This window comes from Danio rerio, chromosome 1, assembly GCF_049306965.1.
Source record: "Danio rerio strain Tuebingen ecotype United States chromosome 1, GRCz12tu, whole genome shotgun sequence".
In the NCBI taxonomy this organism is placed as follows: Eukaryota; Metazoa; Chordata; class Actinopteri; order Cypriniformes; family Danionidae; genus Danio; species Danio rerio.
The window spans coordinates 7,591,018-7,617,032 of record NC_133176.1 but is presented as its reverse complement, the minus strand read 5'-3'; the positions used below and the strand labels follow the sequence as shown (position 1 = coordinate 7,617,032).

The window sequence follows — 26,015 nt, the reverse complement described above, 5'->3', positions numbered from 1 at the left end:
TCATTCACTTCCGAGTCCCCTCTTGTAAATGGTCAGTTAAAAAAGGGAAACTAATTCAGTCAAGACCACGCGTCGACTCTTTCCAAACTTCCATTTGTTCGTCATTTTAATATTTCTGGCAATCCGTGTCTGCTTGATGAGCTTTTTACAATGCAATACAGTGTACACTACCTGACAAAAGCCTTGTCGCTTATTCGTTTTAGGAACAACAAATAATAACTTGACTTCTAGTTGATCATTTGAAGTCAGAAGTGGTGTATATGCAAGGCAAAGGCCTCTAGATGACGCTTATTTGACCAAAATAAAATATGATCATGTCTTGATTTTTAATTATTTAATATGAACAGTAAGGTCAGACTTTGCTTAGACAAAAGTCTTGTCACTAAATAGAAATTATGTCCAGTATAGAATATAAAGTCATGCTGCAGTGGAAAGAGAATGAATATTGTGTCTGACTCCCATGAGCTTGAAGGACTGCATCCATACATCTCTGCAATCTTAAGTCATCTGAAGTGGCACAGAAAGCGTTCTTGCAGGACTCCCAGAGTTCATCAAGATTCTTTGGATTCATCTCCAATGCTTTCTCATTCTTCTTACCCTAGACATGCTCAATAATGTTCATTTCTGGTGACTGGGCTGGCCAATCCTGGAGCACCTTGACCTTCTTTGCTTTCAGGAGCTTTGATGTGGAGGCTGGAGTATGAGAAGGAGCGCTATCCTGCTGAAGAATTTGCCCTCTCCTGTGGTTTGTAATGTAATGGGCAGCACAAATGCCTTGACACCTCAGGCTGTTGATGTTGCCATCCACTCTGCAGATCCCTCGCACTGCATGTAATCCCAAACCATGATTTTTCCTTTACTAAACTTGACTGATTTTTATGAAAATCTTGGGTCCATGAGGGTTCCAGTAGATCTTCTGCAGTATTTGAATGATTGGGATGTTCAACAGATGATTCAATGGAAAAATCAACCTTCTGCCACTTTTCCAAATGATCAACTAGAAGTCAAGTAATTATTTGTTGCTCTTTCAACTGGGATCGACAACAAGACTTTTGTCAGGTAGTGTATTATTCAGAAGATTTATGTTTTTGTAGATTTTCACTTTTTTTATGATCACCATGGCTGCATTTGTTTGACTAAAAATGCAGTAAAAACTGTAAAATTGTGAAGTGTTAGTAAGTAGTTTTAAAATTGTATTTATTCCTTTGACAGTAAATCTGAATTATCATCATTACATTAATATTTCTGTGGCACATTGTTCAGAATTCGCTGACGAATTAAAAAAAACAAGTTTAAAAGAACCGAATTAATTTGAATTATAAAAGTTTTGGAAAATTAAATAAGCAATTCCTATATGTTTTGATTGTTTGAATGCATTCTCGGAGAGCATTTAAAAATATTTATACTCATTATACTGACCCTAAAACTTTTGAATGGTAATGCCTTTGCCTTGGAAAAAAATCAGGAAAAAAGAAAAAGGTGCGGCAAAATTTGTGAATTTGCACACAAACAATAGCTCAAAAGTGCATTCAATATTGTGAACATGAAAATATGGTTATTAGGGTTAAACTCTTGTGTTCTACATGGTGTGGAGGGAAAAATCCTAAAAATAGAAAAAACATTGACTGCTAATGTGTGCATTCAAAATCATCTTTATGTGAAAAAAGTACTTTAAAGAATATATATATATATATATTAGGGCTGCACAATACTGTATGTCGTTTGAGTATGGATATCACAATGTGCTCATCTGCATTAGTCACATCGCAGGAAATGCAATTTTGAGTTATGCTTATATTTGACCAGGAGAAACTGTTCAGAACACATGAGAGTTGTATATAGTCTCATGTTTAACCAAATGGAGTGGAAGTTTTTCAGTTGAACATGTTTTCAATGCCTGACAGAGTTCAGAGTATTCAGGCATTTGACATTTGATAAAAATAATTTTGCAGTGTTATTTTGCAATTGATTATTCACATTCTGTACCTGAATCCGTTTTGACTGCCCTGAAACCCAAAAAACACTATTAAATCGCACTTTTTGTCTTTGTTCTTTTGTCTTTATCTATATTTGTTTATTGCATTTTGTGCTTAATTACCTTTTCTACAGAATTATCCCAATCGATCCAATTTATTAACTTCTTTCCAAATATCAGTTTTCAAGTCATCTGGTAAAATTCTATATATATATATATATATATATATATATATATATATATATATATATATATATATATATATATATATATATATATATATATATATATATATATATATATATATATATATATATATATGTATGTATGTATATATGCACACATACACAGTGGATCCGGAAAGTATTCATAGCGCTTCACTTTTTTCCACATTTTTTATGTTAGTTTTATTAAGAAATGGAATAAATTAATTTATTTCTGCTGCTCTGACAGTGGCCTCCAATATCCATAAGTGGAAGATGTTTGGAACCACCAGGACTCTTCCTAGAGCTGGGGGCCATCTAAGCTGAGTGATCGGGGGACAAGGGCCTAAGTCAGGGAGGTGATCAATAACCTGATGGTCACTCTGTCCGAGCTCTAGCTTTTTTTCTGCGGAGAGAGGAGAACCTTACAGAAGGACAACCACCTGTGCAGCAATCCTCCAATCAGGCCTGTATGGTAGAGTGGCCAGATGGAAACTACTCCCCACCTGGAATCTGCCAAAATGCATCTGAAGGACTCTCAGACCATAGCAAACGAAATTCTCTGCTCTGATGAGACTAAAATTGAACTCTTTAGAGTGAATGCCAGACCTTACATTTGGAGAGAACCAGGCAGCACTCATCACCAGGCTTTTACCATCCTTACAGTGAAGCATGGTGGTGGCAGCATTATGCTGTGGGGATGTTTTTCAGCAGCAGGAACTAGAAGACTAGTCAGGATAGAGGGAAAGATGAATGCAGCAATGTACAGAGACATCCTGAATGAAAACCTGCTTCAGAGTGCTCTTGACCTCAGACTGGGGCAATAGTTCATCTTCCACAATGATCCAAAGCACACCGCCAAAATTTCAATGGAGTGGCTTTACAACAACTCAGTGAATGTCATTGAGTGGCCCAGCCAGAGCCCAGACCTAAATCCTATTGAACATCTCTGGAGAGATCTGAAAATGGCTGTGGTATATAAATAGCTTGTGGCATCATATTTAAAAACACTTGAGCCTGCCAAAGGTATTGAGGTACAAAGTATTGAGCAAAGGCTGTAAATACTTATATACATGTGATTTTTGAGCTTTTTTATTTTTAATAAATTTGCAATTTCAAAAAAGTCTTCTTTTACAGTGTCATTATGGGGTATTGCGTGTAGAATTTTGAGGAAATAAATGAATTTAATCCATTTTGGAATAAGAATAAAAATGTGGAAAAAGTGAAGCGCTATGAGTACTTGCCGGATGCACTGTAAATAAAAATGGCACAATGCAATATTAATTTTATTAACAACTTTCAAAACCTAATTTGAACGCAGCCACATTTTAAAAAATATATCTTCCAGAATTTAAGCTTTGCAACTTTATTATTTATTTGAAACCTATTTAATAGCAAACTATTCTTCCCTCTAACCAATCTGAATAAATAAGACCATCCACTTCATAGGTATATATTATAGAATATATTAGTTCAGCTATAATTATATATATAAAAAAAAATCTATAACATAACCGAATTTTCATTGAGAATTTGCAATCATATCCTGCTCGTTCTCTTCTTCCACATAAAAAACAGCACTGGCAAGCAAATAAAACTCGGCCCATATGGTTTGTTCCCATGGTGTTCCCATTAAACCCAATGACTTCAGTCAGTGTGGGATTGATAAACCAGAGGGCTCTTTTTATATATTCCTCATCAAAATAAACACCTTTTAGGTCGCTTTTGAAATCTGACTGGCCTGATTTGAGGCTGAAGGCGGTTTTGGTTTGATTTAACGAAACGCGACATTCACCAAAACAATCACAGTGATCTCACTCCCGAAAAACAAAATGACAACGAAAAAAGGCAACATTCCCTTCCACGAATCATGTGTGTCAGTATATGCTATCTACAAGGGACTATAAATAAAAGAAACAGTTTCCAATACGGGAAGCTAGGAATCCTGCCGCTCTGCATGCTGCTGACTGCTTGGGGGAGTGTCCGTGGAAGCCCCACCCACGTCCAATCCGAGCCCCTCCCCCTCATCCATCTGTTCCAGTTCGCTTTGGTCCAGAAGCTCAAAGTCCTCTTCTTCCTGGGGTACAAGCGTAACGTCCGGCTGCTCCTCGGTGCTTGCTTCTTCCTCGTTTTCTTGGGACGGTGACTCAATCGGTGATTCCATTGGACACGGAGGCGTTTCAGACGGAAGAAACGAATCCATCGACGAACCTTCGCTTGCCTCCGTTGACCGAAGGAGGGCAGAAAGAGTGTTTTGTACTACGGTGGATATAGCCGTGCTTACGATTTCCTCGCTGAGGGCTTCCAGTGAGCGAGCGGGTCTGGAAACACTCTCTCGCTGAGTACCCACAATGCTTTGGTGTGGCACCGTCCCCGCCGCTGCTTGTCCGTGTCCATTGAAGTGCGTGTTGACGAAGTGTAGCGGTGATGCTAAGTGTTGAATAAGGAGGCTAGCAGGGGATAGTGCTTCCTCCCCGGAGCCGGATGCTCCTGTCGGATCAGACCCAAGAACGCCCAGTGGGAAGTGAAACAGGCCCGGTTCAATGGAGGGAAGTTCATCTACTGATGGAAACTCTGCTAGGTCTCTAGTGAAGGCCTCTTCTGGTTCACTGTGCACACTCTGTTGGTCAAGATCTGCTGAGGAAACGTAAGGTAATGATTACAGAGGCATTCTTATGCTGCGTTCACACCAGACGCGGATGAGCATCAAACACGAGTAATTTACATGTTAAGCCGATTCAAAGACGCGAATAGATATGTTGTGGTATTATCCGTGCGAATAAGGCAGTGCAAGTTGAGCGTTTTGCACGTTTGACGCTTGAGTTGGAAAATCTGAACTTCAGCAGACATTCGCGCAGCGTTAACCAATTAGGAGCTTGCTCTTGTAGGGGCGTGATTATGACCAGGGCCAGACGGAATCTGCGGACGTTTTTTGCTATTTCTGCGGAGAATTTTGGTAAAAATCTGCGGATTTCTGCGGAATTATTTTGGGAGTATCCAGAAGAGAATTATAACTAAACCCTTAATATATTAAATAAAAAGTAATAAATTACTGAATAAAAACTAAAAAAAATCAGATTTACACATTTACTCAAGTTAAAAAACAGAATTAATAATGGGCTAAAAATCTGCAGAAATCTGCGGAATTCTGCGCGCGCAGATTCCGTGTGGGCCTAATTATGATGTAGCGCCTGTTGTTGGTGTGCCGAGGGGAAATCCTCCTGCCGACACCAGACAACAGTTTATCAAACTGGGCTCGGCTCAGTCAGAATCCCCACCGAAAGCCTCCATCATCCAGGTATAGTTTCTGGAGATGTTGATGAACTCACCAGGGTATCCCTCCGGATCCTCTAAATGAAATTCAGGGCTTTTAAAGACCTTTGTACCATTTCAAATGAAATTCAATAGCAAATTCGTACCCATTCCGACAGATGTATAAACACACACCTGTAACAAGCTGTCTGTATAAACATACACACACATAGACACAAAGCACCAAGCAAGCAACACACAGCATTACGCTCTCTCTCATTCCCACACACACGGACTTGCTCGCTCAGGAGCGATTTACCGAACGCACACATACACGCGTGTGCGCTTGCTCGCTCGGGAGCGATTTACCGACCTCTATACCAGAAGTATCGCTGTAACAGCCGAGAGGAAAGGAAAAGTCACGCCATCAAGTCAAATGGGCCACAGAGAGAGAGAGAGAGAGAGAGAGAGAGAGAGAGAGAGAGAGAGAGAGAGAGAGAGAGAGAGAGAAATTGATCAGTTTCTGCGTTTTTAAGTAGTTGGAGCGCTGTAAATACTCGCGCACGCCTCCCTCACCGTAGTAAGCTATGGCGACGCATTTTCTACTATGACGTGGAGCCCGAGATGCACTCAACGTTACGCTGCATGAATTTTTTAATTAGCCTACATTAATAACAGTTAATTTTGTAATTGTATGAACTTTATTTCTCGGAAAGGCAAAAATAAATAAATAAAATAAGACCTTTGTTAAGAAATTCAAGAATTTGTATACCAAATTTAAGGCTATTAAGGCCTTAATTTGAGATTATCAAATTTAAGACTTTTCAATGCTTTTAAGACCCCAGTGCGTACTCTGACTCACAGAGCTGGGTGCACCTCAGAAATCAGGATCCCAAACAAATCTACACTGTTTTTCAGTCTTCCTAAAGCACATAAAGCACAGCTACTGTCTCAATAAAACCCATGTCGGCCATTTAGCAACAAAGCTAGAGTCAGCAGGCAGACAGAAGCCCTTTCCATGACGCAAATCCAAGTTTATTTAGAAGTTAATTTACGTGCAATTTACGTGCAATTAGTAGGATTTATCCATGCGTTCCGCGTCTGGTGTGAACACAGCATTAGGTTGACTGAGATGGAGAGGGGAGATTTCAAAACAATGTAAACATCATTTAATTGCTAAAGGAATTTCCTAAGTGACAAATTACATATCTACATACCTGTATATATACGTACATAAATACTTCATCACTTTATCCAAGAAAAATATTGGATGTTTGGACCAAGTCAAACTTTAATTTACTGTCATTTACTCTCTTAAATGTCATTTTCTCACATCATCTTTCATCTTAAATTTATATTCATTTTAATTTTATGCATCATCATTATGAGTGATAAGGCAGTTATCTCAGTGCATTTTTTCTTCTCTCACTGCTTAATCAAAGGGCAAACATAAAAAAGAGAGGCAGATCATGCCATGAGCACGCTCCAGTTTTCATTTTACGTAAAAACAAAGCAAAAGATTATATATTTATACACACAGACACATAGACACACAGACACACACACACACACAATTCTCAGGAAATAATTCAGAATAAAATAATGCTACAAAAGGTTTCCAATTTATTAAACGTAATTCTATTATTTAATAACTTAATATTCTTCTAAAGCTACATAATGAAATAAAAAAGTGCATTACAAAAAAAAAAGTACAATCAATGAAAATAAATGCAGCTCTTGACTCTGGAGCCACTTATTTGAATCAGCCTGACTCCGCAAAACATTCCATTAAGGCTACTAAATGTATCAGCACAATCTATTTTACAGGCAATAAAGATGTCTAGTTGTAAGAGTACCTTCAGAGAGGTCTGTGAGTTGTGGTGTGGTGGCTCTGGACACTGAGAATCCTCCACTTTCCAGTATGGACGCCTCCTCATCGGACAGCTCCGAGTCAGTGATGGCCATCGCCAGAGCCGTGGTCTTCACATCCACCTGTGCCAACACACAGCTATCAGTTACACCACAGTCCAAATCAATAAATTAATACATTTACTCAGTAAGAACACATATAAATGCTTAAAATTTTTTATTTTTTTTTTAAGTTCTGAAAAAAATCTGTAAAAATCCACAAGTGATTTGATGGCTCAATGAGTTGCATGAATAACATTCACAGATGCTTTGTTCTACCGTATGTGCGGTGTGGACATTTACAACTCAACGCAAATGAGGGTACCTATAATATACTGTATAATAAACAAATGTGGCTGTATAGTGTACCTTTGTAGATATCGTTTATTTACCTAACAAAATCACACGTTCATTTTCACCTGACTGAAGCTGTGTTGCTTCCATAGTAGAAAGACAAAAAAACAGACTACTAGGACTTTAAGGGCTACAGGTTTGACTTGTGGTCATAAGGGCGGGGACGCATCAAGCTGACAGTTGGCCGTTGGGCTATTTCAGGCCATTGGTTAGTGTTATTTTGCCGTGTTTAACAAGTCATTTGCCAGCTAAAGAGAGCGCTCTGATTGGTTACTCAGCAACAAACACTGCAGTGATGTAACCAAGTAAACAATTCAAATTAAAAAAAAACACAAAGTAGCTGTAATTTTGCTACGTTTCCCAAAAATTTGCAAACAATATAACTTATGACGGGGCGTTCACATCCAATGTGCCCAAAACACTTAATTCGCACCGCGTCATTTGTTTAAATTGCGTCATTAAATTTGATTTATTTGTTTTTCCTTTAAATACCTGTAATGCTATTCTTGCTGTTTTATGCTAACATTTTGAAAAAATAATAATAATACTAATCACAATAAAATAAATAAAATCGCATCACTCACAGCATCTCAATTGCTCCAACTGCACAGCAGGATGTCTATCACGTCTTTGCTTTGACTTAACATGTAAATCACTCGCGATTAACATTTCATCCACGTCTGGCGGGAATCCACCATTAGATTATCAGACATTTTTGTACAAGCAAATTCCTCCATGGGGAGTGACAATTACTGTGATAATGGTACTGAATTCTGCTTTGTTTACACTTTGCACATTTAGGACCCTATTGTACACCAGGCGCAATAAGGCGCAAGACGTGTTTGCCGCAACGTGTTGCTATTTTAAGACCAACGCAACCCTAATTTTCCCGCTTTGCGCCTGGTTGTTAAAATAGTAAATCCATTTGCGCCACTTTGTGGACTCATGGGTGTCCCGGTCTAGAAAAGAGGTGTGTTAAGGCCAGTGCTTAATTTGTGAATTGCGAAGTCCCGAAACAGATCGGGGTAACGGATCTGGCAATGTAACTGAGGATAGGTTAGGGGTGGAATGGTGGGGCATTGGATGGTGGAGAGGGGGGTCGTGGATGAAAGTGAAGAGCAGGGGGTTGTTGCAGACGAAAGTAAAGAGGGATGGGGAGTCGCGGAAGAAAGTGAAAGTGAACAGCGGACAGGGCAGAAGGAGAGTTGAGGAGGGGGATGGATAAAATAAGGTGCCGGATCAGATTTTAGAGGTGTCGGATCCGGATCAGGCGTGTTCCGGCACAAATTAAGCCCTGGTTAAAGCGCATTGTAGACTGTGCAATAGAACAGCTGAAAGTGGTCTAAAGTCTAGCCCAGAGCACATTAGTTATGTGCTTTAAACACTAACACATTGCTTAATACACACAGGATTTCAGCAAAACACAAATATCTTTACATAGGAAAAAAAATTAAAGGAATAAAATGTTACAAAAAATATTATTTTCTACGTAAAAATAAAAACCACTGCCCCCATGCCTCATCTCGAGGGCATTTTTTAGTTTATTCATGACAATTTGCTTTTATATAAAGTTATTGTTATTATTTATATGCATATTTATTATTAGTTTTATTAAAAACAAGCTTAGATTTGTCCACCTATGGTTTTCGATCATATGGGGCATAAGAATAACACGTGTGTTTGGATATAACTCAGTTTTTTGAACAAACTTTGTTATTATTGTTCATTTATTCCTTTGCTGGAAATTAGAACTGAATTTAGAAATAGTTTTGAAATAAATCTTTGAGCTTAATAAACTAAATTAAATATGTAAGTAATGGAAGTCTTCAGTGGAGTGTGTACCGTTTTCTTATCCATGACAGAGAAAAAGAGAAAGTGAAAGTAAAGGCCGAATGGAGGAGGCTCGTTCTTTATCCTTGTGCTGCAGATGGTCTGTTTAACTGTTTTCTCGGTAGTGAAGTGTTCAGTTTTTCCACTTACAAAGTCCGCCATGTAAATAGCCAATGCACTGTGGCGCGACGCAGCTGACTCTTAAAAGGAATGGGAGATGAGACTCTGATTGGTTTATTGTCAAAACACACCTATAACTCATTAAGAGAATAAGCACAACCATGTTAGACCATGTTCCGCGCCGCAGGGCATATTTTTACGTCCTTAAAAAAGCAAAAGTGGATTCAGACACACCTTTAATGCCTTTGCGCCCTGTGCTTTAGACTTTGCACCTAGATTGTTAAAATAGAGCCCTTAATCTTCTGTTTTCCCTTTGTGCAATGAGAAAACTACTGTCCCTAACAGGCGCAGAAAGACACAAACTCTCATCCCTGCGCAGAACAAGCTTTTGTTTCAGTCGGCCCCCATCTGTTTATTGTGTTCACATGCAGCTTTTTGGACCAGAAAGGACCAGACATGGCCGACACAAGACGGCAACAAGGTTTGTTTCGTCAAAGCTAGTTGTTTGGCATCAGCTTGGTCTGTTCCAGCTCCTGAAACATAGCCTGTATCAGAGGATACTCACAGTAGGGGCGAAGCAGGACAACTCCTCCTCGCTCTCGCTCTCCGTCTCTGCCCTCGGTTCATCACCATCTTCCTGCTCCTTCTTCATCTCTGCACACACACACACAATTTTTCTAAGCAAAGTCTAGCAAGAAGTGACATGCTAACAACAGCAACACGCTTTTGTACAAAGAGCCTGTAACTATGATCTCAGCGGTTGAAGAACCCGATAAGTGTATGGGTGTTCCCAGTACTGGGTTGCTGTAAGGACATTGGCTGCGTAAAACATGCTGGAATAGTTGACGGTTCATTCCGCTGTGGCAACCTCTGAAATAAAGAGTAAGCTGAAGGAAAATGAATGAAATGAATATAGAGTTAAACTTTAGACATATTATTTATGGTCAGAATAATCTGCAGGACATCTGAGCATCTCAGAGCTGCACCGCAGGTTTTCATTCCTGAATGAATCTGTTTTTGAACGAATCAAGTGAGTCGCTTTCATATAGAAAGTCACTTTCTTCATTTATAAATGAATCAGTTGTCTTGAATGAATCATTTGAATGAAAGAGTCAATCACTGAATAATCCTACAGCACTCTTTGTGCTTTTAGTCTTATGGTCAAAACTAGCCAAAGTACAAGCACAAAAACACTTAGCTGCGTTTTATTAAATAATTTTATTTAATCAAATAAAACAATTAAGTACTTAATATTTTGTTGAAGTATGTGTATTTAAGGATTTAAACAAAATTGGTCAGCAACCTAGGACACAAAATAAAGGCAGCACTCTCACTTCTCTTGTCGTATTTGCGGCGCTGTGTGTCTCCTTTCATGCTGTAGTCGAGTTTCATCAGTATGGGCTCCAGTCTGGTGTACATTTTCTGGATCAGCTCATGGTAAACCACCAGCGGCCACAGCAGCACACTCAGCACTAATGCAGGACACAGAAAACACAGAGGTAACCTTGATGTGCAATACCGCTCAGAAAACATTTATACTTTTATTAGGCAAGAATATGTTCAATTGAGCCAAAGTGACAGTAAAAGACTGAGCAGATTTCTATTTCAATTAAATACTTTACATAAACATTTCGATCAATGAATCATTGAAAAAAATAATAGTTTTACTGATAAATGATTGTCTCTTCAAAAAGCAAATGAGCAAAAATTGAATGACTGTTGAAGAAAAGTGACACTGAGGATTAATGATGCAGAAAATTCAGTTTTATATCACAGGAATACATTTAATTTCAAACAGAAACAATTTAATTTGTTGTAAATGTCTTTTTGAGAATATAAATTCAGCATTGCTGACCATAAAATCCAATAAAATAATAATTAATAAAAAAAACATTTTTATAATCCTAAAATACACTTTTTAGCTTCATGAAAAATATCGTTTAAGCCACTGTAGTATAATTTGACTATTTTTTTAGAATAGAAATGCTGCTAATGTATTTTCCTTAAGTAGTATTTTTATTTTGAGTCTTTAAAGGGGTGATCCAGAGTGTATTTTAAGGCTTGGTTGTGTTTATGGGGTGCAAAGCAATGTGTGCTCATGTTTTATTTGTAGAAATTCATGTTATCTTTTCACATATCCTACTTTGTTTACATACAGCTACTTGGCTAACATGAAAACGACTGTAATATTTCCTAGTTCCTCTAAAGACCCGCCCTCAAGAGGCTCTGATTGGTCAGCTAACATAGTGTGCTGTGAATCGCAGATCAGCTCCATATCACTAGGAAGCGTCTCTTTTAAAATATTACACCACCTCTGACCACGCCCCTTGGGTGCGCGAGGTGTATGTGCGTAACCTGAAGGGTTTATGACATCATTAACCCAGATGTTGTCCCAAAACATCATTTGCTGTAGGCCAATGTCTTCCTTAGCATTAAACTTTGAGTGTATTACATTCAGAGATGTTGTTTATGTTCACACAGCAACAATACACATCAACTAAAGTTTAAAATATGATAGCGTAGTGGACCACCCCTTTAATATACAGCAATGCAACATGTTATATAGTATGGAAGTGCAGTGGTGGACTTGAACAGCTCAGTGCTGTGTAATTTGAGTTGCTAGTGCAAGAAGGCAGCAGTGCATTGTGTAAAAGTAACATATAGAAATAAAGAAACAAATGCAACCGAAGGACGTCTGCTCACATATGATGTAGGTGATCATAACCCCGGGAATGTAATGTCCAACTACAGCCATCGTGAAACATCCTGAACACATCATGATGCAGAACTGGTGAGGAGAAACAAAACGATTGATCAGTAAACAATTTATGGATATAAAATATGATTACAATATGCAACCCCGCCAAACATATTGCGAACATACAATATGTTCGCGCCCAAGCCGTTCTCGCGCGAAAAGCCGCCGGATCGGAAAAAAAAAAAAAAAAAAAAGCAAAAGCCCTCGTCTTCGATTTCGACCGCGTTTTCGGATCCTGCCGCGTTCTAGCCCTCATTTTTCGGATTCCGTTTTTCGTCTCACCTGATTTCCGGAACCTGCTGTTACCCGGACTTGATCCCGGTCGTCGTCCACCGCGGTCGGCTCCTCCTCCTCCTCCTCCTCGTCCGGGGCCTCCGCTCCGCCCCGCCGACGCAACGCTGTGAGCTAGGCGGACAAACTGATTGCGTCGGGAAAGCCCTCCACTCGGAGGCGAGCGCGAAGAGGAGGGGCGGAGCGGCGCCACACCGCCCCGCAGCGTTCGCTCGAAAAAAAACCAAACGCAGCCTTTACGTACCTCCGGCCACGTAAATCGCGGTCTCCAGAAACGTCTGCGGGGCTACGTTTCCAGAATGAGCTTGGGTTGACAATATGAGGACGTCTAGATTCCATCATTTTGAATTCAGTACGATATCAGAATGTAACACCTTAGTGTTGAGACTAAATCAATGCCAATCATATTATAGGCAACAAATAACCAGTGACAGGGTAAATACAACAATCACTAATGAGTGAATTCATTTATTCATCCATTTTCCTTTAGTCCCTTATTCATCAGGAGTCTAAACAGCGGTAAGAACAAATCATTCCAGCCGTCTAAAAAAACACAGCGAGCTTAACAGTCACACACGTCTGTCCAACGCATGTTCACATTGAAAAACAATAGAAAAGTAGTGCATTGCAGACAAAAACACGCATTCTGTGTAAACAGCCCCTTACGATGATATCAAATCTAACAGGATTTCAGCGATATCGCAGACTACACAGCTTCTCAAAATTCAAAGAAGATAAATTCAGGCAAACTTTAGCAACTATAAATTGTATAATCAAAAATTATACCAGACTTTTTAACACTTTAAAGGTCTTAAATTTCTCTAAATTTATTTATCAACTTTTAATACTTTTTAAAAGCATGCGGAAGACCTGAGTGATACACAGTTGAACACAAACCTATGACTAGGACCAGACGCAATCTGCGGATATTTTTTGCTATTTATGCGGAGAATTTTGTTAAAAATCTGTAGATTCGTGCGAAATGATTTTGTGATTATCATAACTAAAACCTTAATATAAGAACTAAAAAGTAATACTTTTTTAACTTGTATTTAATGTTTACAATGCAAAGCCAATTAGATCCACATTACTTGGTAAACAAAGTCCTCTATTTAAGATATTGGTCCCACTTTATATTAAGTGGCCTTAACTAATATGTACTTACACAGGAATTAATAGTTTGTTACAATGTACCTATTGTGTAAATACGTGTATTTATTGTGTACTTATGCTTGATTAAATACATGTATGTAATTACATCTGTTATTATCTTCTGTAATTACATTTGTAAATACACTGTTGGCCATCCCTTACACTTTAACCCACCCTTAAACCTACCCACACCACCAAAAATGTCCATAACCCAACCCCTATCCCAACTCAAGAGCACCACAGGTGTTCTCAAATACATTATGAACACAGTAAGTACATTGTATTTATTTTTTGATGCAAGTACGTAGTAGTTAAGGACATTTAATACAAAGTGGGACCAAGATATCTACTAAAAGAAAAAAAATATTACTTTGCAAACTGTATTGTATTGCAATTTAAATATACACACATTTACACAAGTAAATAAACAGAAACAATGATGGGCTAAAAATCTACGGAATTATGCGCGAGCAGATTTCGTGTGGGCCTCCCTTTGACCATTATAATGTGACCATTCGGGCCACACTAACCAATCAGGAGCTTACATGTACGCTGCACTGTAATTTGTGCATTTTAATTGGCTGAAAAAACATTGTGTCACTGTATTAGTTTTAAAAACACATTTTGTTAAGTTCAAGCGCTTCTGGGAGGATTTTTGTGTGTTTTTTTTTATTAATTTAATTGAATTAAAATACTAAAAATAAATTGTGAAATATTAAACAAGCAATTATTAGCTTTATTTTTTATTAAAATACATTTGAATATGCAAATTTCCCTGTCATGCAAATCTGTATTCTTAAAACTCATTATAATATAGATTTTTAATTTATTTAAAAACCTACCTTTGACCATTATAATGTGACCATTCGGGCTACATTAACCAATCAGGAGCTTGCTCTAGTAGGGGTGTGATTAGTCACCGGGCAGACGGATGCCCCTCCTATGATGTGAATCCACGTCTATTGTGAAGTAAACTCAAAATGTTTAATCGCCAAATTGTAATCATGTGTGAATAGCCGAGTTGTAATTGTAACTTTGGCAGACATTCCTCGTTCTGCGTTAACCAATCAGGAGCCTGCTCTAGTAGGGGTGTGATTAGTCACATGAATAGCACGATCTATTTGTGCATAAATTATATGAACATTTTCATATTAGTCAATAATTATACTGAAATTTATTTAAAAACTGAATAAAATTTAAACATACACACATTTACACAAGTAAATAAACAGAAGCAATGATGGGCTAAAAATCTGCAGAATTCTGATACTGGACTAAGCTAAGCTAAAAATGCTACCATCAGACCAGGAGACCCGTTGAATGGAAAAAGAGTGTTCCTGTCATATTGCAGAGCCCTCGCTATGGTTATAAAGTCTAAAATCTCGCCCCACCTTGCCGTGGTTTTGCCGCTTGTACTGCAGCATCTCCTGGATGTAAAGGCTGAAGGTGAGGTAACTCTCTGCAAGATGATGGCTGAGCTCCTCCACACTCAGCAGACGAAGCTGATCGCTCAGCGCTTCTCTGTAAAAGCACACACAAATTAACTTGCATATCAACTTTAGGTATTTCAGGAGTACATTTGAACATTTACATTTAAATCAGACGTTTCTGACCAAAACAAATGACAATTGAGGAGGCATTCAGCGATTCAACAAGAAAAGGCAATACACACAAGAAGAGCTAATTATACAAAGGAACTGTTAGTGCTCAGAGAATTAAGAGCTAGAGTAAGGAGAGAGATGTATTTTAGAGAGAGAAGAGTGTTTCTACAGGTGGTTTGTCAAGCCCACTTACCTGTGTGAGGTACACTTCATAAGTGTTCACAGCTTTGAAGAACAAACCTTTCCTTCATTATCTGACCTAGGATTATTTATTTATTTAAAGTCTTTAAGACTAAAAGCTTGTCTGTTACCGTACGTTCACACCGAAAGCTGCAAGAGCGTCTCATTTTCAATAAGAGCTGGCGGCGATAAGCGGCGAGGAGCAGCGCGGCATGTCTTCATCGCTATGGGCGTCGAGGAGAGCAGAAATCAAGTCAACTTCATGGTAATGAGCTATGACGCAGTTCGGTGGCAAGCAATCAGAATGAAGAAGTCCACCGCTTGAGAGAAGTTCAGAGAACACAGACCTGCGATCTTTGGTTCCGATCGCAGTTGCTCCCAAGGGTTTGATTATTGCGATTGCCAGATTTTCATTATTTACAGTGTTTTCTTACAGGAACATGCATTTAATAAGTTACTGGCGAGTTATTGATGTGCATTAATGTTATTTACATTTATCTTTAAAAAAGCGGAAATCTCACACGACAGTACAAAACAGTATTGCTGCTTCAGGATATTTCAGACATATTGTATAGACACTTTGGATAATTAAGCGGAGCAAAGCCAGATCACACTCAACTTGATCTTGCATTGTTATATGAATTTGATAAGAATTGTGCAACATTTTCACGCTAGAAAGCATTTTTATGCAGGAATGTAACTGATATGCTGCAACGGCCCCTTTAAATATGAGATCAATGCCGGAGCTGAAGGCAGACAGCGTTGACGCCTAGAGCAACCTTGGACGCTCTCACCGCTTTCGATGTGAATGCACAGTTAGACTCAGCTTGGTAAAAAAAAAATATGTAATCTGGCTTTTTTTTATTGTTTATTTGATTTTTTTAATTACAACCTAATTGTATTTTATTATTTTTATTATAAATGTCATGTGGGGGTCAGGATTCAAATGATATGAATGATGTCTAATATCTTATAACTCGATGTAAATTTCTGATATGTTTTGCACTAAAAACATTCAATGAAAATATATTCTTAATATAAATAAATAATTGCACAGTATTCTTAGATTTTGAGATTTGGCATGATTGTAATGATATGTTCACACCAGACACGGATGAAATGTCAAGCGTGAGTGATTTCATTTTAAATTAATGCAAAGACGCAATTAGACTACTTGCTTAAATAACACTGTGTGAATTGAGCGCTTCGGGTGTTTGACGCGCTTAGTTCGCGATATGCGGGAAATGCTCTAACTTTGGCCGACAGACTACTCTAGCTGCTCTAGTAGGGGTGTGATTAGTCACCAGGCAGACAGATGCCCCACCCATGACGTAAATCCACATCTTTCATGAAGTAAATTTCATGTGCAAATGGTGCGAATTTGACATGCAAACATCGAGTAAACTCAAAATATTCAATCGTCCCATTACGTGTGAATAACCAAGTTGCAAAATGTAAACCACGTGTAAATCCACGTCTATTGTGAAGTAAATTTCACAAGCGAATCAAGTGAATTTGACGTGCACATGAGTAAACTCAAGTGTTCAATTGCCTAATTACGTGTGAATAGCCGAGTTGAAAAATATAAACTTTGGCAGACATTCGGGCCACATTAACCAATCAGGAGCTTGCTCTAGTAGGGGTGTGATTAGTCACCGGGCAGACAGATGCCCCTCCTATGATGCGAATCCACTTGTAGAGTAAACTCAAATTGATCAATTGTAACTTTGGCAGACATTTGTGCTGCGTTAACCAATCAGGAGCTTGCTCTAGTAGGGGTGTGATTAGTCACATGAACAGCACGTCCTATCTGCGCAAGCTGCATCTGGTATGAACATCCCATAAGAAAGTGTCTAGTGCAAATGTGCAAAACTTGTGTACACCTCAAAGGGATGTAGGGTGTTTTCTACAAGTGGTTTGTCAAGCCCACTCATCTGTATGAGGCAGACTCAGAATTGCATAATTAATGTATTGGTAATTACAGTATTTATTATATGTATCTGTGCTCTTTGGATAAGAGAGTCCTTAAAGCAGTGTTTCTCAACCACGTTCCTGAAGGACCACCACCTCTGCACATTTTCTATGCCTCCTAAACCAAACACACCCGATTCAGATCATCAGCTCATTAGCAGAGACTGAAAGACCTGTAATGGGTTTTTGACAGACATAGATAGCATCCAAAACATGCAGTGCTGGTGGTCCTCCAGGAATGTGGTTGAGAGCTACCGCTTTAAAGTATACAAAACAAAACACTAAGTCCAAGGCACTTGAAAAATAAGTGAAAAACATTTTAAAAACCTTTACTAACATGGTTATAACATTAAAAACAGCACTGATATACAACTACGCATTTTCTATGGCAAGGGTGATGAAAATAACTTGTGTTTTAACTAAGATAAGGAAACAATCTGAGGCCACAGCAAAGGCTAAATGATGAATGTAAGTGATGCAAACACTTAAAGGAGAACAGGGTGCTGCTGAGATATGTAGAGATGACTGAAGACACATACCGCTCAATGACAGACGCTTCTGGACGCCACGCTGCAGAGAATAGAGCAAACAATCAGTGAGAATAAAATACAAGAGCCACACACTGTGAATGCACAAGGCTCCTAATGATAGCATGTTTGTGCAATTCTCAAAAGAAATTGCATCATGGTGATTCTGCAGGGTATATACATGTACGCTGCACTGTAATTTGTGCATTTTAATTGGCTGAAAAAACATTGTGTCACTGGATTATTTTTGACAACACATTTTGTTCAGTTCAAGCGCTTCTGGGAGGATTTTTGTGTGTTTTTTTTAAGTTTATTTAATTGAATTAAAATACTAAAAATTAATTGTGAAATATTATACAAACAAATATTAGTTCTTTTTTTTTTTAAATACATTTGAATATGCAAATGTCCCTGTCATGCAAATCTGTATTCTCAAAACTTATTATAATATAGATTTTTAATTAATAAAAAAAAAAAAAAAAATAAATAAATAAATATATATATATATATATATATATATATATATATATATATATATATATATATATATATATATATATATATATATATATAAATTTTAAAGATTATTTTTAGGTTTTTTTCACCCTTACTTTGGATAAGACAATGGATGTTACAGACAGGAAAGTATTGGGAGCGAAAGGAGAGAAAGAAAAAGGAGGGGTCAGCAAAGGACCTCAAGCAGGGAATCGAACTCGGGTCGCCATGAGCACCATCAGGCTACACGTCAGCACACTTAACCACTAGGCTGTTGGTGCCGACATAATATAGAATTTTTAATGGAGACATATTTATTATTATCAAAGTTGTAATATGTTGAGCTGTTAAATATTTTATATTTATTCATTATTATTTATATTTAAATATAGTGTAACGCTTTGTCTTTCTTTTATATTTTAATATTTATTTTTTTTATTCTTACATCATATATATATATATATATATATATTTATACACTGTATTTACACAAAGCGGGGAAAATATGTATTAAACAAATCATGTTTTTTCTTAGGAATAATAATGAATTAAAACTGAAATGCATTTAATACTTTATATAAAATCACAGCTTAAAGACTCCTCTCATACTGAGAATAAAGTCACTTGCATTGCTCAGGTGTGAGTTTTTCACAGACTTGAACAGAGTGTAAAAATCTTGATGCTTCTGTGGGTCTCGTCTATCAAATCTGATCTTTATTTTGTATTTTCTATTGGATTCAAGTCAGGTGATTGGCTGGGCCATTCCACAGCTTGATTTTCTTTCTCTGAAAGCATTTGAGAGTCTCCTTGGCTGTGTTTTGTATCGTTATCTTGCTGAAATGTCCACTCTGGTTTCATCTTCATCCTCCTGCTTATGTAGATGTTGGACTGAAGCAGTGAATATTCATTTACAATGAGGAAGGGCAGAGGGTTGCTGAAGAACTACTGAGAGATTTCAGCTGCTATCGAGGTTTTCACTGCCTTTCTACACCTTCCTTTCTTCATGTGTCAATACTTTTTTCCTGAGTCATTTCATTGCAAACTCTTTCTTTTTTAGACATTTGGACCAGAAGATGGAGCTGGTTCAGTGGAGGAGGCTGAGGATCTGCTGTTTGTCCAATCATGTTTTTTCTTCCTTCAAATAAAAATATCAGACTACCTCAAATCGATCCCTCCACAGAAAATATGCATTTAATTAATGCTTTGCTGTCATTATTATTTCACGAAAACCTCTGTCAACATTTTTAATAAAAGTATTTAGATTAAAGATTATGTCTTATGATTATGACTTATTTTATCCGTCTTACTCGCGGTTCATGTGTGCGCACCCTGAGTGTGATGAAAGAAAATAGCAATGAACCTCGAGGCTCATATGTTGACTTTTTTATAACAACTTTGTTGTTTAGATATGATATTGCATTAATTTGCATACATGTTTTTTTAATAATATTTTTAGGGGATTTTCACCTTTATTATGATAGGACAGTAGAGATTTCAGACCGAAAAGCATTGGGAGCAGAGAGAGGGAAAGGATCTGCAAAAGACCTCGAGGTGTGATTCAAACTCAGGTCGCCATGAACACATTGGTGCTATATGACAGCGCACAGTACCACTCGACTATTGGTGCTGACATTTGCATACATGTTTTATAAGCTGTAAAATGAAAGCCTCAGCTTGGTGCGGAGTTATAATTATACAAAAAGCAAGAAAATCTTTGGACTTATTTGATTCATCGATTATGTAGGCTATTTTAAAGGCTGATATTATATAAGAACTATTAATAAGTGTACTTTTCCAAATGGAAAAAAGGTTGGTTTGTTGGTTGTACACTAAATCATCAACAGCCTGCTTGTTAAGTTTATAACGCTGCTCCATGCAGCACAGAGGACATCAGCATCAACATCAGCGCTGGTTTATGTCAACTCATCTGTGTCAAACTGTGACCAGAAATATCCTTCTTTATTTTTGCTTCTTTGGCAAAATAAATCTGTAGACATGTGTGTTTGCACGGGTTACTGTGTGTACATACATGTTTTTTATTTTTTGTATATTTTTAGGGGGTTTTCACCTTTATTATGATAGGACAGTAGAGATTTCAGACCGAAAAGCATTGGGAGCAGAGAGAGGGAAAGGGTTTGCAAAAGAACTCGAGGCGGGAATCGAACTCGGGTCTCTGTGAACACATTGGTGCTATATGACAGGACACAGTACCACTCGACTATTGGTGCTGACATTTGCATACACGTTTTATAAGCTGTAAAATGAAAGCCTCAGCTTGTTGGGAGTTATCATTACACAAAAATCAAGAAAATCTTCAGATTTGTTTGATTCGTAGATTATGTAGGCTATTTTAAAAGCTGATATTACATAAGAACTATTAATACTGTACTTTGCCAAATGGAAAAAAGGCTAGTTTGTTGGTTGTACACTAAATCACCAATAGCCTAAAACACTTTAAACCCTGCATTGACTTCCATAGTAACGTTTTCTCTGCTATGGAAGTCAATGGGTGCAGGTTTTAGTTTTCTTCAAAACATCTTCTTTTGTGTTCAACAGAAGAAAGACACACAAACAGATTTGCAACAAGTGAAAGTAAATGACGGAAATTTTCATTTTAGGGTGAATTATCCCTTTAAATACAGCATGCCATCTTAATTGACTATGCAGTGTGTGTCTTTATGCATAATATGTGTGGCTATTAATCTATTGTATTAATGCATTACCGGTGATCTGTGGCAGCTTGTCTTTCCATCTCTCCAGTAGAGTCAAACCAATGAGAAAAACACTCAGGAGAAACAGAGGCCTCAGGGATGTGGAGGACAGGAGCCTGAAAAACAAACACAACAAGACACACACTTATGTTAGAGCATTACAGGCTAATCCAATCACAAAAACACAACATGTATGTCAATCACATGCTGCATTTATTCACACATTAGCTTTATTCATCGCATTCAATTCTGGATAATAATAAAATAACTGTGGTGTCATTTTCACCATAGTAAACACAGGTAACCATTTGTAACTCCTCAAAATGTCAGGCAGATATGACTCCCAGTAGCTCAGTGGTAACTGGCTCACCTTTCATGCCAGAGACCCGGGTTCTATCCCTGACTCTGACAGATGAAGAAGATGAAGACAACGAAGAAGACCAAGACCAAGAAAACGACAGATGAAGACCCAGATGGAGATGAAGATCAAGACAAAGACGACAATTAAGACCATAAAGGCCAAGAGGAAAAGTAAGCAGACGAGGACCATAAAGACCAAGAGGAATAGTAAGAAAACCAAGAGGAAGAGTAAGAAGATCATAAAGCCCAAGAGGAAGAGTAAGCAAATGAAGACCATGAAGAGTAAGAAGACCAAGAGGAAAACTAAGCAGACGAGGACCCTGAAGACCAAGAGGCAGAGTAAGAAGACGAGGACCATAAAGACCAAGAGAAAAAGTAAGAAGACCAAGAGGCAGAATAAGGCGAGGACCATAAAGACCAAGAGGAAGAGTAAGAAGATCATAAAGCCCAAGTTGACAAAATGACCAAGTCCAAGTGTAAGAAGACCAAAATGAGGATGCAGACCATAAAGACCAAGATGACAACCAAGAGGAAGGAAAACCAAAACCAAGGAAACAACAGATGAAGACTGAGATGGAAGACCATAAATACCAAGATGAAGTGTAAGAAGACCAAGCCAACGATGTCCATGAGGAGGAACAGTAAGAAGACCAAGATGAGGACAAAGACCAAGAAGATGACAACCAAGAGGAACAATTAGCAGACCCAGAAGATAAAGACCAAGCTGACGATGAAGAACAAAACCAAGGAAACGTCAAAGTTCCAGATCAAGACAAAGACCAAGAAGATGAGAACCAAGAGGACAGAGCATGAAGACCAAGTAGATAACGAAGAAGACCAAGACAAAGAAGATAACAGCCAAGAAAATGAAGATGAAAAGCAACGATGATGATAAAGACCAAGAAGAAAACCATAAAGACCAAGAAAATGACAACCTAAGACGACAAAGACCATGAAGAAAACCGATTAAAATCAAGACAACAAAGAAGATGATGACGAAGACCAAGGAGACAATGAAGATCAGGACAAAGATGACAACAACAACCAAGATGAGGAACAGGAAACAATGAAGAACAACAATGTGTCAACTGGCTAGACTTTTTAGCAAGATGCTCCTCGTAAGCTGCCTTTGGTGCTATAGCAACAATTCTGCGACAGCTCTTACAAATTACCTGGTCTGTGACTTTGAAACCAAGATATGCCCGTATTACCAACGGGCTGTTTTTCTTTAATATTAATTAGTCTATTAATGCTTCTGAAGTGGCAGATGCCATCATCCCACTTGTCCGTGCTTTCCTGTTTGTTTGTTTTTTCTATTGTGGGCGTTTTGCATAGTTTGGTTGTGCACTTCGGATTGGGCAGAACGAAAGTTTGCTCACTCAATCACTCGTGGCTTATGTTATTATGCTAAACCACAGCAATACTCCCTATTAAATGTACTGTATACTTATGCACACTATGGTAAACATGGTATTCTTCTAGTGTTGTTGTAATAAACTATATTCACATACGATGTTCATAATAAAATTCAAATAATCTACTGTATATATTTATGTATACTACGGTAAACATGGTATAATTCTAATGTTATTATCCTAAACCCCAGCCTATACAGAATGCCTACTATATTCACATACAATGTTCATAACAACATGTTAATAATCTATTGTAAATGTTTGAATACTACGGTAAACATGGTATTCTTCTGTTATTATCCTAAACCACAGCAACACTCCCTGTAAAATCTACTGTACACTAAAGCACATACTATGGTAAACATAGTATTCTTCTAATGTTATTCTCATAAACTATATTCACATACGATGTTCATAACAAAATGCAAATAATCTACTGTATATGTTTATGTATACTATTCTAATATATATTAATTCTAATGTTATTCTAAACCACAGTAACATTCACCATAAAATGTACCGTTTACTTATGCACACTATGGTAAACATGGTATTCTTTTACCGTTATACTAAACAATAGCACATACAGAATGACATCTATATTCACGATACAATATTTACGATAAAATGTACTAACGTTACTGTATATTTATGTATACTACGGTAAACTAATTTTACCATGGTATTCTTCTAACGTTAATGTTAGCACATGCGTAATGACATCTATAATCACTTACAATGCTTGTAATAAAATGTAAATAATCTACTGTATATTTATGTAAACTACAGTATGGCAGTCCTCTAATGTTATTATCCCTCCACACCACAGCACATGTCAAAAGAACGACAGCAGTAATACCACGGTAAGAGTAGCGCTAATAAGCTGCTGCCACAACACAAATACGGTAAACTTCGACCAGAGGCATCGACTAACTAGCAGATTAACCCGTTTACTAACTACTCAACACTAACAAACTAACAGCTTTCTTTCTCTCACCAGAAGAGTGTGTTTAGGGCGAGCGCGGCGATGATGCTGTGCAGCGGCCTCTCCCAGACCAGCAGCCGCTGAAGGAGCACCACCGCGGGCTCGCACTGCGACAGACACCCGCGCAGACGTTCCCGCAGCCGCCGCAGCTCCGGTTCCTCCTCCGCGCCACCGGGCGCCGGGAACCAGGCCTCCAGACCCGCCGAGCAGGAGGACACCGAGGCCCGTCTGCTCGCCATTGTAGCTCGTCCAGTGTTGTTTGTGTGTGTGTTGATGATGACGGGTTTGGTCAGGAGAGGCTCGTCATGGATTATTAGAAAAAACAGAAACACACGGAGGATCTAACAGGCTCTCCCGGTATCACGTGCTTACTGTTGTTTACCGCACCCGTCAGTGACCCCTGCTGGCCGCAGCATGAACTTAACATTTTGTTTCACAAACATTAAATTATTCATTGATTTGGGTTAAACAGATTATATATATATATATATATATATATATATATATATATATATATATATATATATATATATATAACTTGACACTGACTTTTTCCTCACCACCACACTGGTCATTTTCACAAGACAAAATTTTGTTGTTGGAAACTGTATTTTATACACTCAAATGTGACTTTTGCATGCTATAAGTACTTGAGTAAGAGACGTTTTACTTGATTTGGGTCATTAAAAAACTTTGACTAACAATATTATGATATGGGTAGCCTATATCTGCTGTATTCATCCTAAAACCTACAGTAGGTTGATATAAAACCAAAACAACATTATTAAGCAATTTTTTGAATAACATTAAGTTCATGACATGTTAAATATATAGTAAATCTGCTGGTTTAATACATACAGAATAATAATAAATACAGTTATGTAACAACTATAACATTGCCGTTATATCTTAGGACATATTTGGTTAACTTTTATTACTTAAGTTACACCAAATGTTGACTAATGAAGGGACATTTATAACAACTACTTTTTGTTAGACTACTGTATTGTCAAACCATGTTGCATACAAATGCATTCAACAGACTTATATGCCAGTGTATTGCTGTAGAGGACAAATAAAACACGAGGCAGGTGTTTAGAAAGAGTATAGTTTATTTTGTTTGACCTGCAAACTTATCTAAACAAGATAAACTTTCAGAAAACAGCCTGGAAACATTATAATATACGCGCTTGTTTATATTATCCGCGGTGTCTTCAACTGTTGTCTTTAACGGTTGTCCTTTGCACGACAACTAAGCTGAAAAACAAAGCAAAATATTACAACAGTCAGACATAGAGCAAAGAGCATAGAATCACCAAGAGGCGACATTCTAGAGCAATTTGGGAAAGGGAAACTAGATGGCGCGGCGACCATTTTGTCAACACTATCAACACTTTTGATAGTAAGTGTTGTATTGCCATCTCTCAGGTTGTATCACAGCGTTAACACGCTTTTTGAATAAATAAATTAAAAACAAAGCAGCTGCTTTCCATCGCGACAGCAATGAGATCGCTTTCATTTCAAAATGGCGGAATACGGGGCTGTTGCTGGGCGCTCACCTCTTGGTCATGGGTCATTCTAAGCTCTTTGCATAAAGTTAAATCATAACAGTTACCATGGTTTCTATTTCAAACTATAGTAAACTAAAGTTTGAAACTATAGTTTAAAATAGACGATGAGTGGGCCCTGCTGCTCCCACCCACCATAACCCTCGCAGCAAGGTCCCACTACCGGCCTCCCGTGTTTCCCTGGGGGTCCTCAGGGCTTGTTTGTTCCCTGCCTAGGGCTCAAAGGGCGCCTCGCTTCAGGAAGTGCACGAGTAAACCGGGCGCCAGGCCGTGCCAGTGTTCACTGGATGTGGCTCGGCGGCACATTTCGAGCAACAAACACGTAATATTCTTTGCGATATTGGGTTTATGTACGCAAA

The 26,015-nt window shown here is 38.0% G+C and overlaps 1 protein-coding gene across 2 annotated transcripts; it reads right to left on the bottom strand.

Moving 5' to 3' along the window:
* Nucleotides 1-3,352: 3,352 nt before the first annotated feature.
* Nucleotides 3,353-24,431, bottom strand: retreg2 (reticulophagy regulator family member 2). Of its 2 annotated transcripts, none has more exons than XM_005160291.5 (9): nucleotides 24,101-24,431; nucleotides 21,341-21,444; nucleotides 18,135-18,165; nucleotides 15,235-15,364; nucleotides 12,346-12,430; nucleotides 10,977-11,114; nucleotides 10,208-10,296; nucleotides 7,287-7,422; nucleotides 3,353-4,815 (listed from the first exon to the last, which is right to left on the bottom strand). In XM_005160291.5, the coding sequence occupies exons 1-9, from the start codon at nucleotides 24,325-24,327 to the stop codon at nucleotides 4,115-4,117; spliced, it is 1,641 nt and encodes a 546-aa protein (XP_005160348.1). In that variant the 5' UTR covers nucleotides 24,328-24,431; the 3' UTR covers nucleotides 3,353-4,114. The 2 variants fall into 2 exon arrangements, with proteins under 2 accessions (XP_005160348.1, NP_001073483.1); NM_001080014.1 differs by having other exon boundaries at nucleotides 3,629-4,812; nucleotides 24,101-24,391.
* Between the last annotated feature and the right edge of the window lie 1,584 nt (nucleotides 24,432-26,015).

Coding starts and splice junctions, on each gene's coding strand:
- retreg2 (XM_005160291.5), bottom strand. CDS start 24,327: ATGGCGAGCAGACGGGCCTCGGTGTCCTCCTGCTCGGCGGGTCTGGAG. Junction 21,445..24,100: donor GCCCTAAACACACTCTTCTG/GTGAGAGAAAGA, acceptor TTTGTTTTTCAG/GCTCCTGTCCTCCACATCCC. Junction 4,816..7,286: donor ACTCACAGACCTCTCTGAAG/GTACTCTTACAA, acceptor ACGTTTCCTCAG/CAGATCTTGACCAACAGAGT.